Source organism: Merops nubicus, unplaced genomic scaffold (assembly GCF_000691845.1).
Source record: "Merops nubicus isolate BGI_N331 unplaced genomic scaffold, ASM69184v1 scaffold11792, whole genome shotgun sequence".
NCBI classification, from domain to species: domain Eukaryota; kingdom Metazoa; phylum Chordata; class Aves; order Coraciiformes; family Meropidae; genus Merops; species Merops nubicus.
The window spans coordinates 18,563-34,494 of NW_008591582.1; the positions used below are offsets into that span (position 1 = coordinate 18,563).

General features: G+C 36.7%; 1 protein-coding gene across 1 annotated transcript in view; it reads left to right on the plus strand.

Moving 5' to 3' along the window:
- Positions 1–15,932, plus strand: part of LOC103782547 (putative pre-mRNA-splicing factor ATP-dependent RNA helicase DHX15) — a gene marked incomplete at its 5' end in the record, with an annotated part of 42,493 nt that overhangs the window by 13,204 nt on the left and 13,357 nt on the right. Inside the window, 5 exon segments of the mRNA XM_008950317.1 lie at positions 7,505–7,672; positions 11,712–11,798; positions 13,127–13,276; positions 13,437–13,545; positions 14,703–14,894. Of these exon segments, the coding sequence (XP_008948565.1) occupies positions 7,505–7,672; positions 11,712–11,798; positions 13,127–13,276; positions 13,437–13,545; positions 14,703–14,894 (706 nt within the window).

A 15,932-nucleotide genomic window follows, 5' to 3' on the forward strand; every position in this document is an offset into this window, starting at 1 on the left:
CTGCTGAACATGAAGTAATTTTATATGGGCAATAAGTAGCAGTTAGTACAGATTAGTTAAGACACAGCATTGATGATGGAACCTGAAGATACTAGCAAAGATTCTGTGTTGTCAGGCCTAAAAATAAAAAGTTCAAATACATTTTGAAACAAAAGGAATCTTAATTGTATAAGCCTGCTACTCAATGGAAATAAAATTGTTGTTAATGGTGCATAAATAAATGTTCAATAACTTCATTTCTGAATCCTGAAAGGAGCAAAAGTATATGACTCTTTGAATGAGCTGCTTTTCAGTCCATTAGTAACAAAAGAGGATGTTTTAAAAACATGTATTAGGCATAAATGTTTTGAAATGGAACTTGATTGTTAGTCCCTGTAAGAAGAGCTCATCGCTTGATCTTATAAACAAGCGAAAAACCCACACCAGTATATCAGGGAGATTTCTGAAGATGGAAATAATGTTCAAGTTTTGTGCCACTATTTAAAAAAGGTATAACCAGAGGTAACCTGGATAACTGTAAGCCAGGTTGCCTGAAATCAGTCACAGGCAAAACTGGAAACTCTGACAGGGAATTCTGTTCACAAGGAAAAAGTGTAATTATGTTTCAGTCAGCATGTCTTCCTTAGACAGTAGATTTTGTCAAACTTGTTCTCGGTCACTGAGGTTGCAGATTTGGTAGACTAGCTGTGTCGATAGACATTTGTTTAACTTTAGATGTCTCAGGATTAGTTTACCTAATCTGTACATCCCCAGAGTTAGCTGTTCTATTGTCTCCTGGAGTTCTGCAAAAACATGATAGATTTCATACTCCAGCAGTTGGGAAGGGTAAACTGAAAGAAGAATAATATTATTTGTGTTCAAGAGTTAAAGGGAGGAAGGTGTTTTATGTGTTGTGTGTTTCTTTTTTTTTTTTTAACCCGCTCATTTGAGATCCTGTCAATGTTAAATACTTCAAATATACCAGGTCAGAAAGATCCTGAATATAGGAATAGAGCTGAGACGAGTTCAGCTTTGACTTGTTGACAGAGCAGTTGTCAGTTATGGTCAAGTGTTGACTTGTTCTGTGGACAACTTTTTTGTCTCAGAACACCATCTTACAAAGCTTCGCTTCTCTGAAGTTTTATTCAGAGCATCTCCTGAAATGGTGCAGAGGTTAGGGCCAGTTCTTTTTGCTGTTTTCTCATTTTACTTTATAGCAGTTGGCTTTCATTCCTGGAGGAAGAAAAGGGATTTGGTGAAGTTCCGTGCAGCCGTAAGAAGTAAGATGAAATTTCCAGAGGGTTCATGTCATCAAAAGCCAGATGTGGCTGGCAGTGCCCCTGTCTGTGATAAGAACTGGAAAGAGAGGGGGGAAGGTTAAGGTGTTTGCCAGGTATTTCTGGTTTGAGGACTATTTATGCATTTACTTTTTCCCCCCACATACTCATTTTACACAAGGTAAAATTGCCTTCTACTTTCTTTGTCGTTGGTTTCCTTCAGGGTTTAACAGTTACTTCTACTTATTTATCCAAAGTGAAGGTAAATCCGTGTATAGTGTAGCAGCTGATGTGCTGTAGGTAGGACTGCCATCTCCTGTTTAAAAGAGTTTAAAGTATGTTCTAACTGGAGCAGTCTTGAAGTTATTTCTTACCTCATAAAATTCTTTGTACGTGCTCCAAATACAAGGTTAACTGAAGAAGGAGTTTCTGAAATAACTGTTCCCAAGGACCATGTTTACAAAATCACTGAATCCTGCTTTGCATGCCGGGTGTTCAAATTATTCCATTAAATGTGATTAAAATGGCATCACTAGTTACCATCTTCTTATACAAAAAGTTTTACTGAAGATGACAATGTACAGTTTAGATCTTAGGATTGAGTGAAGCCTGAGGAACAAGTTAAATGGATGCTAACATACACCACTCTGGCCTGTAAGCCCAAATGTACGCCACCATTTTAAGTAGTTCTGGGTAACTTGCAGTCGATCGTTTTGTAATTGTTTAGTATCAGTGTAATTTCAAGCCTCATCCATGGCATCATGGATTGGATCCTGAAGGCAAGTGGGAAGGAACTTCAGGTTGTTGGATTGTTAACTTAGTGGGAGAAATTTAACTCAGTAACTTTGGACCACAGAGATGATTAAAGGACTTGGAAGCTGCCCTGTGAGGAAAGGCTGAGAAAACTGTTGAGCCTTTAGAAAAGGCTTAGGGGGGACCTTATTACTGTATTTGAGCATTTTAAGGCTGGCTACAAAGATGGAGGCTCCCTTTTTACAAGGAGTCACATGAAAAGGACGAGGAAGCATTGAGTTCAAGTTACTCCTAGAGAGATTCCTCTTGGGCAGAAAAGTTTTCGCAGTGAGAACATCAGCCATTGGCGTAATCTCCCTGAGGAAGTGGTGGATTCCCCAACATTGGATACTGCTAGGATTCAGCTGGCCATCTTGTCTACATGGTGCTTTTGCCAAGAGATACAGGTGACTTACAGGGGTCCCTTCCTGTATGGTATTCTGTGAACTTCATTGCTGCTAGTCATCCTGGGTTTCTTTTTATGTTTGGGTTTTTTGACTTTTATTCAGTGGAACTTCTTTATGGAAGAATCTTGACAGTATTTGCGGAGCACAAACTTGCTTCTTAAATTTGATGGACTAATTCAATATATGCAACTGCTGCTATCATCTTTTTCTGTTTCTACTTTTGGTAAATAGTAACCGTTGAGTGTGAGCACCTTTTTTTACTGCAGAAATAGTATCAGGGAGAGAAATGGAACTGAATTTCTAGCGAGCATTCAGTTTGAATAGTGTAATAAAGACGTTATTTTCAACAACGGATAAATAAGAGAATGTGCAGTGTATGATAAGCAAAATTACCCTTCTGTGCTTAATTTTGTACAGCTCTTTCTAGATGAACTGCTAAGGATATGTTCAGAAACCTTAGTTTTTTTTTATGCAGAGCTAAGGAATAGTAAGTATTGGAGTTGTGAGATGATAAACTTAAGCATTTGATATGTGTTATTAAAATCACTGTGTTTTTAGTCTCTGGAGAGCTTGATATGAATAGGAGATGTCCCTGTCCCCATCCAGAGGGTGTTAAAATGGAATATAAGTAGCAATCCCAGCATTCTGAGAATTTGGGACTCCTTTTGTCAACAGACTTCAAACCCAGAATTTCCCTCCGGTCTGGTGGATCTTTGCATTTCTAGCTGCGCAGAAACACGGCTTCAGTGAGAGGAATAAAAATTACTGCATCCAATTTTTTTTTTTTGGGCACTAGTCATCAGCCTGCCTCTTCTCTAGAAAAGTGGGTTAAGATGGAGTGAAAATGCTGTCAGATACAGGAAGAATAAGCAACCTACTTAAGTGTTAAGTGAAAATATAGCTGGTTGCACTATTGTTCCTAACAAATGAGAGGAAAACTGCGCTCCCTGTTCTTGTTTTGTTTTCTGAACAAGACACTGCCAAGCATGATTCCCATACAGACTTAGGTCTTGCTGAAATTTGTAGCACGATGGAAGTTCCCACTGAAATTTTGAAGTTTTATGATGTCTCAGAATTGCTTTATGATATTTTAGCTCCTAAATGAAATCCACTTAATTTGACAGGTATTCTAAATACTGCCTGTTGTCTAACAGCAAGTTGTTTTGCAATCCAAGAAGCCGCCTCAGGACTGTGTAGAACCAGCCTTAATCACACAGGTTTCTTGGAAGGAATGCCATTTAAATTAGCTTAAATTTGATTTAATGATAATAATATTGGTTAAATTATTTTCCTGGTTACTTCTTTTCTTTTGTAAACCATGTTCATTTAGGTGTAGATACAAAATAGAAGTTGTTGACTTTCTCACTTAGATGAATTTGTTTTTCCTGGTTGAAAAATACACCCAACCCCATTCCCTCTTTGCTATAGTATATCCTTAAAAAGAAATGTTTGCTCTTTGTTGATTCTTGTCTGGTTTTGGAGCTTTTTGCACAGAGAATTGCTTATGCCATCGAGGGTGCAGAATAATGTTGGGGGCCCCACGCTAATATTTAAAGCGTTTTACTATGGAGTTCTTAACTGCTGCTTGATTCTAGTGTCCCTAGTGCTGCAGCAGAACTATAGATACTGTGCCTATCTTATCAATTACTTTTGAATGGACCAAGCAAGAAGTTTTCAAAAACTTTACAGTATGTAATAGGCTGGGACAATTCTGATGACTAGATGTTGTGAAGTGTAGGTAGGTTGAGTCTGTGGCACTAGCAGCTTGAGAGAAATGAGCATTTTAGCTAGCATGTAACCTTTTCCCTTTTGTTGTCTGTTTGCTATTTACCTTTAGGTAGTCAGCTCTTTTTAGAATGAGTGTGCCAATGGACAGTTCTGGTGACTACAATTTTACTGCAGACTCTCAGATAATAACTTAGAAGTCTTGAGTTTTGTGTGGAACTAGGATGGAATTCAACCTAGCAACTTCAGCACTGCCTATGCCTCACACATTTTGCATATTAGACCTCCTTCCTTGGATGGATTCTGAAGCAGATCTTTGTTCTGATGCACTGGGCAGTCATGGGTCTAACAGTGGCTCCTTTGATCCTGTTCCTGCTTCCAGAACCCTCATATTCACTATCTCAGGCAGCCTGTGTCATGGTCAGGAGTCTCAGGAGCTTTTTGGGTGTAATCTAAATGCAAGGCAAGTTCACTCTAACTTCCCTCTTTTCCCTCCAAGGGAAAAAAAAACCTCCATTTACATTTGGGTTGATGGAATAATCCCTCCTCAAGTTTTGTAATGGATTTGGAGTAGGTGGTGTGCATATATTGAAATGGGTTTTTTAAAAAAAGCCTTTCATACTTGAGTAAACGGGGACTATTGAGTTAAACTTTCTTAATCTTCAGAGAATTAAAGTTAGGGTTGTGCCTTCAAGTGTATCTCTCTTATCTCCAGACTTAAGTGTTTTCATGTGATACAAACAAATCTGTAACACTTAAGAATAATTTGAAAGTATTAAGGATTCATTTACTACACATTCCTTCTAGATTGTATACTTCGGAATATCCGTTTTAGTCATCTGCTAAATGGAACTGGAGGATGGTTGTGGGTAGTGGATGCAGAGATTCTGTTTTCTACCACCGTGATAAATAAAAGGAAACTGCCCTTTTTTCTTTTATATATACATTTTAAATTAAAACAATCTAGTACTAAAGAATTCTTTTACTGTCTTTAGGTGGGTGGCAGTGGCTCGTGGTGTCTTGCATCCTTCTTTCCGTAGTTCATGAGATGTCTGTAATTACCTCTGGAAATCTGCAGAGAGTGATGGTTATATATGCACTTATCATTGCTGTGCTGGGATATTTGAATGAGTCTTGATTAGGGAGGGATACTTTGAAACCACATTGGGAAACTCCAGGTAGAAACAGCACTTTTATCTCTTCTTAAAACATGATAGGTGGCTGTGAACACATGGCCTCAAGATTGTAGTGCTTTCATTTATCACTCTTTGCTTATGTTTTACTGTCTTTTAAGTATAAAATTGTCCTGGGGTCTCTAGTCATTACTGTTGAAGGTTAGGCATCCTGTCCAGCATCAGAGCTTTCCCAACTACACTGTGTAATATGCTCAAATTTCATGAAACAGGGTAGTGGCCTTCAGATCAGGAGCCAAGGCCTGTGCTGTATTTTTATTTTAGCATTTGACTTGTGTGGGTTTTTGTTGATGGTGATTTTGGGGATTTTTTTTTGTTTGTTTGTTTTTTGAAAGATACAGTGTACTTTTATAAGAAATATATAACAGGCTCCAGCATCAGCTTTTCAAGTTTTTGAATGGGTGCAAATTTGAGAGGGTAGTTGCTGTGTAGTTAGCTATTTATGTTCAAAGTGTCTTTTTATATAAGCACCATTGTTAAATTAATTTACTGAGCTACTGTGTATGATCTGTCAATTAAGCTAGGTTTTTCCTTGTCTTTCGGAGACTGTGAGCGAGCTTAAAGGGCTGTGTCAGCAGAACACCAGATCCTGACATCAGTGTAAAGAAATTCATTCTCTTTTGGTAAGCCAATAGGGGGCATTCCATCTCAGTTTCTTGTGTGTCCCTCACATCTTTATGAAGGATGTGTTGGACTTGTTGGCAGAGTGCACCTTTGTTTAAAAGGCTTTTTGTAACTATCTGCAGTTCATTCAGGTTGGCCAGATAATGCCAGAAAGCATTAGCTTTACTATTAAAGGGTTCTTTGACATCAACAAGGAATAGCCTTCATTTTGCTATGTTTACATTAAGTATATATACACACTGATCAATACAGAACATGAGTATTGTATTGTCTGTGCTTCTTTGAAACATACACAGTACAGTTGTGCTGAAAACTTAGTCTCCTTAAGAACAAATGTGAAAGACCTAGATTGGTTCCAGGATCAATCTGAATTTGTGGTTTCTAAAAAGGAGTTTGCTTTAGCTTTTCTGATTACAGTTTAAAATGCTGTAGTTTTACAGAGCCTTTAGATGAACTTGTTCTGTGTATTTGCTTGAGGGTCTTAACTATTGCTTTAGCTTCAGGCTGGTGAACTGTTTGTGATCAGGGAGGCCTGGTCTCTTTTCTGGGAGCAGGTGATAGCCATTTTCTGCTTGTGCCTACTTTTGCTTCTTGCCTTGATGACTTTGTTCTCCCATCAGTGGTTCAGCTGGAGTATTGATAGTTGGTAAGCCTGCCTCTTAGTTATACCAGTGGAGGCCCTGTTGTCATTTTTTGTTTGAAGTTAATGAATTGTATTATTCATTAACCTAAATTTCTGTGCAATTTAATTTTCATTAAGTCTTGTCATAACTGTAGGTCACCCAGCTGACTTTAATAAAGTTTTTTAAAATGAAATGACGTTATAAATGATGGGGCTTACATACAACCTTTTTGTATGGTAAGCTGGTCAGAAAATAGGCTAGAAAACACTAAGTTAAAAGTGTGAAAAATCTTTCCATCTTCACAGTATTTCACTGTTTCTTAAGTTTAAATGGGATTTCAGTTAAAGTAAAATCTGAAACATTAAATTGTGAGGGGTGTGGTTTTGAGCATCCATGTTTATGCTGTAAAGGTGTTTGTTCTCATTAGGTACAATGAAGCAAATCTTCCATATAATTGCATTAGTGATATGTGACATTAAAGCTTAATTGGTTTATTTGAAATATCTTGCACATCAATTTCTTTCAGATTGTGAAAATTGAAAAGGTCATGAGTGCAGTTTAATATTCCAGGGTGAGAGATTTCAATTTTAGTACAATTTGTAGAGAATTAATTAGGAAACATGACTAAAAGAAAGGCTGTTGAATGCAAATTAGCTGTTCATTAAAGTATAGAAGCTGAAGCATGTTGAAGTATTGTGGAAATTCAATTGCCAATTCAATAAGCACAGTGATTATTTTTTTAAAATTATTTTTATTTTTTAAAGTAGAAGCTACTGTAATGTTTCTTCAGGATGTAGACAATGTAATTGTCATAAGGCACTCTAGAATGAAATGCCCTGCCTTTTTCCTGCCATTCTCTTATAACCAATGTTTTTGTCTTGCAGGAGATCGATGAAGCCTGCAAGAGGATAAAACGTGAAATTGATGACTTAGGCCCTGAAGTTGGTGACATCAAAATCATTCCATTGTATTCCACCCTTCCTCCTCAACAACAGCAAAGGATTTTTGAACCTCCTCCACCCAAAAAGCAAAATGGAGCAATAGGAAGAAAGGTAAATAGGAGGCTATTTCAGTATGCTGTGCTAGCTACTCAGCTGGAACAGCAACCAGCTACTCAGTTGTGTGGCCAATTAAATGTGAGCTTCAGCTGGCTGAAGAGTATTTGGACAGCAACAAGTTCAAGAGATTTTTTGATGAAACCTTAATAATCCATTGTTTTATCACAAATTATTTAAACCTGGAGTTTATTTCTTAGTGCAGCTCAGAATTCTGGCTTAGATCTGAAAGGCCAGAGTGTTGTAGTAATTGTTTGGTTTGACTGAATGGGAGTGGCATTCATTTCAGTTTCTTATGAGAAATATAGTAAGACAGTTTAAATACTGAACTTGACAACCACATGATTTACATAGAGGGGTGCTTTATTTTTTTTTTTCCCCTAAGTTGTTCTGAGACATGGTTGTTTGTGGAAGCAAAATGGACTGTTTCTTCTAGGGGGTTTATCAGGCAGGTTTTGTTTGTTTCTCAAGGTTTATGAGAAGGTCCAAGTTAAACTAAGTATGTTGAAGTTAAGAGGTTTGGGTTTTCTCTAGTAGCAAGCTAGGAGTTGACTTTCTTTCATCGGGCAACATGGATTGAGAATCTGAAAAACGTGAAATGGCCCTACTGAATGTTCATAAAATTAATAGTTAATTCCTGAATGCTCACATAAACTGCATTAGAAATGATATGTTTCTTTCTCCTAAAACTGAATGTTGGGAAGGAGTCTTAATAGAGCTTCCTCGAGTTAAACTAGTGCTGAATGGAACTGTAGTGATTGCAGAGTTCAGGATTCTGAAGGTCAAAGCTGAATCATACTGTCTGCTCTAGGCAGGATTTGTTCCGTGATTATTTGCTTTATTTTGTGCAGTACAATGCATGTAGAATACTAGTGACAGCTTTCTAGTGTTCTGGAAGAATCACTTAATAAATTTAATGAAACGATGCTCTTTTTCTTGTAGAAAGCATTCAATCTGATCATGAAACTCATGCTGCAACAAGATTGTATTAGCAAATTAGTTAATTGAATTTTTTTAGTGATGAGCAAGTGATAGTTGTGTATTTCATTGAGTTTTCATTGATGTGTAAATCTGCACACTTCAGGGAGTTTCTGGTTTTCTTGATGAGAGGGTAAGAGATGTTGTGTGTAGCTTTCAATATGTTGAACTGACAAAACCAGTACCAGTAACAATATAATAATATAAATTAAAAAAATAACCAGTCGTAAGAGGAAGACAATGTAGAGGAAGATGCTCAGTGCAGCAGCTATTTTACTAAAAAAAAAAAAAAATTGCCGCACTGCAAAGATACCAACTACAGGCAAAAGCAGGCATAAAATACATAAGCAACAAATTCAGAGGTGTAAGAATCATGATGGGTTTGTCTTTAAAAAGAACAACCTAAACCTAATTTCCTGTTTGCTTTGTCTGAAATATTCTGGCATTGGTGTTTATAACCAATCTAGCCATGTGTGGCATTGTCTGTGTTGCAAGTTTGTTTAAATGTTGTTTTAGTTACTCTTACTGTTTGAGATATGTGAAGTAGGACCATGCCTTGCTGTGCCGCTACTACTGTCTTACAAAATGTGTGCTTTCACACCATCTCCTGTGGGACCTGAACCTTTCATCGTTTCAAAAAATTGTTTCAAAGGCTCTAATGGTCATAAAAACTTCAGTGCTTCCACTGTCTGAATAAGTATCTCCTGAGGTTTAACATTGTGAAAGAAAAGTGAGATACAGAAGTAGTGTGCCATCTTGCAGTAGGAGTGATGGTAACAGCTAGTACTGATATAGCTTGATAACTTAGCACTTTTTTTGTTGTCTTAGAGATATGCTGGGCAAGATAGCTATTACTGCAAGAAAGCTCAAGATTAACTAGTAGAAGTATTTTTTGATCAGTATTTTGTTTACACTGTGGAGGAAGATGAAGATGAATTAACAAGGAGCCTTTCTAACAATCTTTCTTAGATTATACCGTCTTCCCAAATTAGATTTTGATTTTTCTGTTTCAGAAGTCTTAAGCATTACTAGTTAATACATAGGCAGTATAGATATATTTTATATATAGATGCTATATAAATTTTTAATGTTTGAAGTACCTTGTTTAAATTAATCTCTAAAACTCTTTGGCATATCAAACTGTTAATCTGATACTTCAAAACATTCTTATCATAACTATTTCACTAATTGCAAAACTGCATTTAAAAGCTAATTGGATACAATTTATTATTTTATGTAGTTTAGCACTGATTTAATTAATTTGATTTCCAAGGAACTTTGTACTTTAATTTATCTTGAAAGATATGGTGTAATTTCCTTAAGTTTTTTCTTAAATTTGTTGTTCTTAAATTTATTCATTACGGTTGTTAAGCAGTGTGACATGGGATCTGTGTGTGCGACAGAATCCGCTGTGTAAATAACTGATTTTCCTTCTGCCGTTGGGAATACAAGTGAAACTGCTGGGCCTGTGTGGACCAGGCACACTAACAGCGTTGAGTTACGGGTGTTGACGTGTCCCATGGAAACTGGTGATTAAAAGTGGGTCCAGAACCTTTTGATGTTGCTCTGTAGTTGGTACTTGAAGTTTCTGGATATGGATGCTTCTATACATTAGTAGATCTGGAAAAAGCAGAGACCTTTTTAGATAAGGTGCGCTCTGTAGCAGCAAGCTGAATGTGGATTGACTAGCCCTATAACATGGAAGTGCTAGTTCAATTTGCATATTTAATGACTTGTGATTTTTAAATGAAAATATATTGTGCTTTTCTGTCCGTGCTTAATTGCATTGACTTTTGCATTGTGGCTTTTGTCTCTGACTAATCTGCAAGTTACCTGTGAATTCACTTTTTGTTGTTTTCTGTTTTGTTGGAGGAGTTCAAAGTAGCACATTGTTTCAGGGTGGAACACTATAACTGTGAGTTAATGTGAAAGTTTGACGTATTTTTTTTGACGTATTGCTTTCAATATATAGTAATATTTGGGCAAGCTTGGACCTTAAGTTGGCTGAAGAAGAGACAAGCTGAGAGTAATAAGTAGCTGACTGGTGAAGTGATCAGCCAGGAAGAAATCAGCAGGGTTATCAATCTAGTCCAGCCACTAGCTTTGTTGTGATTCTGAACAGATTACTGAGGGTCTCTCAAATTCTGCTTGCTAAACTGAAAACGATGATGACAAAATGTTCTGGAATTGAGGTGAAAGGTAAGTGGTTTTGATGAAGTGCTGAGTGGGGTTGGAGTCTTTTCTGAGATAGCTGGTGAGACTTGCTGATAGCAGGGGATTTGAATGTGGCCACTGTTGGGATGACAGCCATTGACACTGAACTGTTCCACTGCATCTCTCTGGATGTAAAATTTAAATGGTATCAAATTGAGCCTCAAAACTCAGATATCAACTTTAATTTTTGAGTGAGATTTAACCTTAAGAAAGTTGGTAAAATTTTAAGAATGAAACCTTAAAAATATGTAGAGATGTTTCAGTATCTGGTAATCTGAAAATACAAAGTTGAAATTGTTTAGGTTTTTAGCTGGAATGTATTGATAACTGCCTTATTCCAAACCAAGTAAGAGAACATACTGTGCGGGTACAGTTATATAACCTTTGATTTAGTACTATTTAAACAGTTTGCCATGTTTAGGCTTTTAAAAAAAAATAAAATTAAAAAGCTGGAATTAACAGATGATGATAAAGGGATCCGGTGTAACTTGTTTTGTACCAGAAATGTGACAAAAATTTTTAATAGTGGTTTTTCTAAGTAAAATACTGTCTCTTCTGTGTGTGGTGTTTTTTTTTTTTTTTTTTTTTCCTCTTTATAGCTAACACTTGTTATACTGTTAATAGGGACACAGGGGAGCAGAAATAGTGGGGGGAAAAATTGCTCTTATTTCACTACAAGTTCATCTGGTTGATTTTGGATCATTATATTCATGTATTTAAGTGCAACTCTGGTAGTTATGGATGAAATGAAGGAAAGTTTGTTGAATATTCTGGATGGTGAGACAGAAATACAGCTCTTCATCTTCAGGACAAAGCTACATTTACTATTTTTATTTTTTCACAGGTTGTTGTGTCCACTAATATTGCTGAGACATCATTAACAATAGATGGTGTTGTGTTTGTGATTGATCCTGGCTTTGCAAAACAGAAGGTACATACTATTTTCCCTTTGTAGTAGGAAAAATAAGGATTTTGAGAGTTAGGTGTGGAATATGGATTTCTACTACGTAGGATGGTTTTGTACTGTGTTCCTATGCTTGAGGATGTTCAAGTGAAACCAAGATGTCATGTGAAAGTAAATAATGGTGCTAAAAGCCACCTCTAAGTCACATTGGTGTAGAAAACTCCAGCACTAAAATAAGAGAGAAATGATACCTGGGGTAGTATTGTTTCTTGTCAGTATTTGTCATGCACTGTTGCAACCCTGAAGATTGCCATTGAGCTTGTGTTCTGCTGCTTGGAACATCATGGGAAGTTCAGAGGAACTACAAGTACCGTACCCATTGTCAATTCAATAACTAGAGAGAACAAAATACAAGTCTCAATGTTTTTTCATACTGACTATATAACTGTCTTTATAACTTGGTTTCTTAGACTATTCCTTTAATACTCATACACATTGTAAGCCTTCTAAACATTTGCAAAATGACAGGTACAGCAGAATGTGAGTACAGTCAACATGTCTTCATAAACAAGTTTTAATCCCCAATTAGGATGACTTTTTTTTCACAAATACTTCTTATACTGGGAGAATACTTTCTGTAATAAGAGTTTTTGTACTTACTCACACCAGGAGGATGTTAATGTGGATGAAAGAACATCTTCAACTGAAACTACTGTATTCTTTTCCATGAGCCTTAACGAGTTGGCAAGGCTGCTGTTTTTGTATGACTGCAATGGAAATTTTACAGTACATTCCAGCATATATTTTGTGCTGTGACAGTCTGCATGTACCCTTCCTTGAAATACAGTCTTGCTTTGTCATCAGGCTGATTTTTACGGTTGCATTCAACCTTAATGCTAGATTTTTTTTTTTTTCTGACCTCTAGAACATGATTATTCAACCTTATAATTGTATCGAGACAACTTTTTCTTTTCTCAGGGAATTATTTGAGCATCAATAGTGTGTTTAGCACTCTATAGAACAAATCGGACACATTCCTTCTGCCTTGAAAATCTTATCTAAAAATACACACGTTTAAGGAGGACAGGGAGCCTGGCAGGAGTTGTTAATAAATGAATAAAAAGAAAATGCTGTTCTGTAGGCAGCTGTATTTGAAGCTTTCTGTCACTGTTCCAAAGGCTTTTGTAGCCAATTTTTTTTTTTTTTTACCTCCTCCTTTCAGATATGTGCAAGTTGTGATTTCCTAGTCGGGAACTGTTTGAAGATAAGTTTAAAACAGTGTTTTTGGATGGTTGTCTTAACCATGAGTGGTGTTAATGCCTGTCCTCTCCTGCTCTGACCCCACCTCCCCATAGGTGTACAATCCTCGTATCAGGGTGGAGTCTCTCTTGGTGACTGCCATCAGTAAAGCTTCCGCTCAGCAGCGAGCTGGCCGTGCCGGTCGTACCAGACCAGGCAAGTGCTTCAGGCTTTATACAGAGAAGGCTTACAAAACTGAAATGCAGGTAAGATTTATTCCTTTGTACTGTGTCTATAACAACATCTGGTCAATACAGGTAGTTGAGTGCTGTGGTACCAAACAAAATCAGAATTTGAATGCTTGTGTAGTTTAAAGTGTTTGGAAGAATGAGTGTTCTGAATTTTCCTTTTTTCCTGTCCCCTCAGGACAACACATACCCTGAAATTTTGAGGTCTAACTTGGGGTCTGTGGTGTTGCAGCTCAAGAAGCTTGGTATAGATGATTTGGTGCACTTTGATTTCATGGATCCTCCAGGTATCTGTTTTTGTTTTATCTTGTCTACTGTGTTATGTTTTGACTTCTGAAATCCTTGTTTTGGTGGATATTTTATATAACGAAAACATGGCATAAATTCTTTTGCTTTTTTCACTGTTTTTATTGTAATCTGTAAGGAATGTCTTTTGTTTATCCTAAAATTTAGTGCTCTGTGTCTTACCAAAGTAAGCTTTTTGTTTGTCCGCCTTTCAGCTTTTAAAGGAACCAAGGAATCAACTGAATGCCCCTTACCTGCAGAGCATAAGATAAAATTATGGGTGTTAGAAAATATTGTGACTTGATGAGTTAGGTTTTTTTACTTATCAGTGTGATTACACATTTGAATTGTGCATCAGTTCACAACTGTATGTAAATAAAATTGGTTAGCATTCTTAAAGCTGAATATGTGGGTTTTGCTCAAACTATAAAGTTAGTGTGCTTCTCCCGGTGTTAAATGTTCATATATATTTAAAAAATAAATGGGTTATATCGCTAATTAAAAACATAGATCAGCCATATATAAATGTATCAAAGTTGATTGCTTTTTCCCCCTAAAATAAAAATATGATTTATAATCTTTAAGCTTTTAAATACCTCTGCGGAATAATTGCATTCTTTGTGCTATGCAGCGTATATGATAGCTTAGCAGGAAGCCTTTTGGATTTCCTTCAGTTTTTCTTCTTGGGCATAATACACACTTGCTGTGAGGAATGCAGGATTAAGAGAACATTAATACAGGCACAGATTTGCGAAAAACTAGATACCTAAAGTTGACGTGACTGAGATTTTAGGACTGTATCGATCTATTTTGTATGGAATGACGGAAAACGCACCAGTGCACTGGGAGGGAAGTGATCTTGCTGTGACACCGGGAATTTCACAATGCCACTGTTTGAATTTTGAAAAGCAGTCATCTTCAAATATTCAAAGCTTTTGATCCAGTTAGGAGCTCTCCTAAACAAGTGATTATTAGTGTGTTTTCCCCTACTTCATTCATGTTTGGATGTATATAACTGAATTTAAGATTTTTGTGCTTGTAAGTCACTTGAAAAGAGGGGAGAAAAAAAGAAGGCTTGTAATAATCTGTACTTCCTCAGTTCCTGATAATTCAGAGCAGTTTGTTTAATGTGCCTACCTAAATACTTCTTTTGTTTCAGCTCCTGAAACTCTGATGAGAGCCTTAGAGCTTTTGAATTATCTGGCTGCTTTAAATGATGATGGAGACTTGACTGAGTTGGGATCCATGATGGCTGAATTTCCATTGGACCCACAACTGGCTAAAATGGTTATTGCAAGTTGTGACTACAACTGTTCTAATGAGGTCCTATCTATTACTGCCATGTTGTCAGGTAATAGCAGGGAAAGAGATGCTAAACAAAATGAAAATCCTCAGTTTGGGGAAAATGTGAATTTTCCACATCAAATACGTTAACAATATAAATCTATTTCTAATAAAATTAGAACTGTTCTTTAAAACTTCACACGGGTGTAATCAGTCCTTAGGAGTTTAATCAATCATTATGGGTTATATAGAGACTTTGAAGCTAATGAACAGTAATGTTAAGAAATGAACATGCATAAAATGGTCAAACAGTTTATTCCTGACTTCAGTTAAGTGTATATATTTTGTGGGGGGGGGGGAAGTCAGGCTAGTGGAAAAAATTTTTTTTTTTTTGGGTTCATAGTCAGGACCCAAAATGTCAGCTCCACCACTGTGGTTTTAAGGCAGTGAAATCTATTCTTCTGCACTTTGGTAAATCCCGTTATTTCCAAAAGGATTATAGTGTAGTTTATATTAAACTGTAAGCTTGTACATGAAATGATCATACATTCTTCAGTCATTAAGTGGTAAAGCTGAAGAACAGCTGTTACTTTTAAAGGGAAGAAGGAAACTTTGGAGGAGGGTGTGTATTTTTAAGAATTAATTTGTGTGCAAAGCTGTACTTTGCTTCTGTGTTACGTGACCAGCACTGCATCAGAGCAGAGTTGCTTGTCGTGAGATTTTGAGAGACAAATGTTATCAGGCAAGCCTTATATTTAATTTCTGAGCTACGTAGAACTGACTGTTTTATAGGGAGTCATCATAGGACAAGCAGCAGGGTTTTGTCTGTTTGAAAATGGCAATGCCTTTACTAATAACTACTCTTGGTTTGTGGGTGTGACGTTTTACCAGGCTCTTCATAATGCAGGTGTACTGATTGTACACTTAATTTGGCTGAATAGAGAAAGAAAGGAAAAAAGAAAGGTAGTATTTTTGGCTAAGTGTAAAATCTGTTGCTTCAGTTTAGTCTTACAGTATATTTATATGACATTTTTTAAGAACAAACTACAATGTTTCTTGCAGAGTTTTGATTGTTCAGACTCAGAGCAGATGGGCAGGGCAGAAC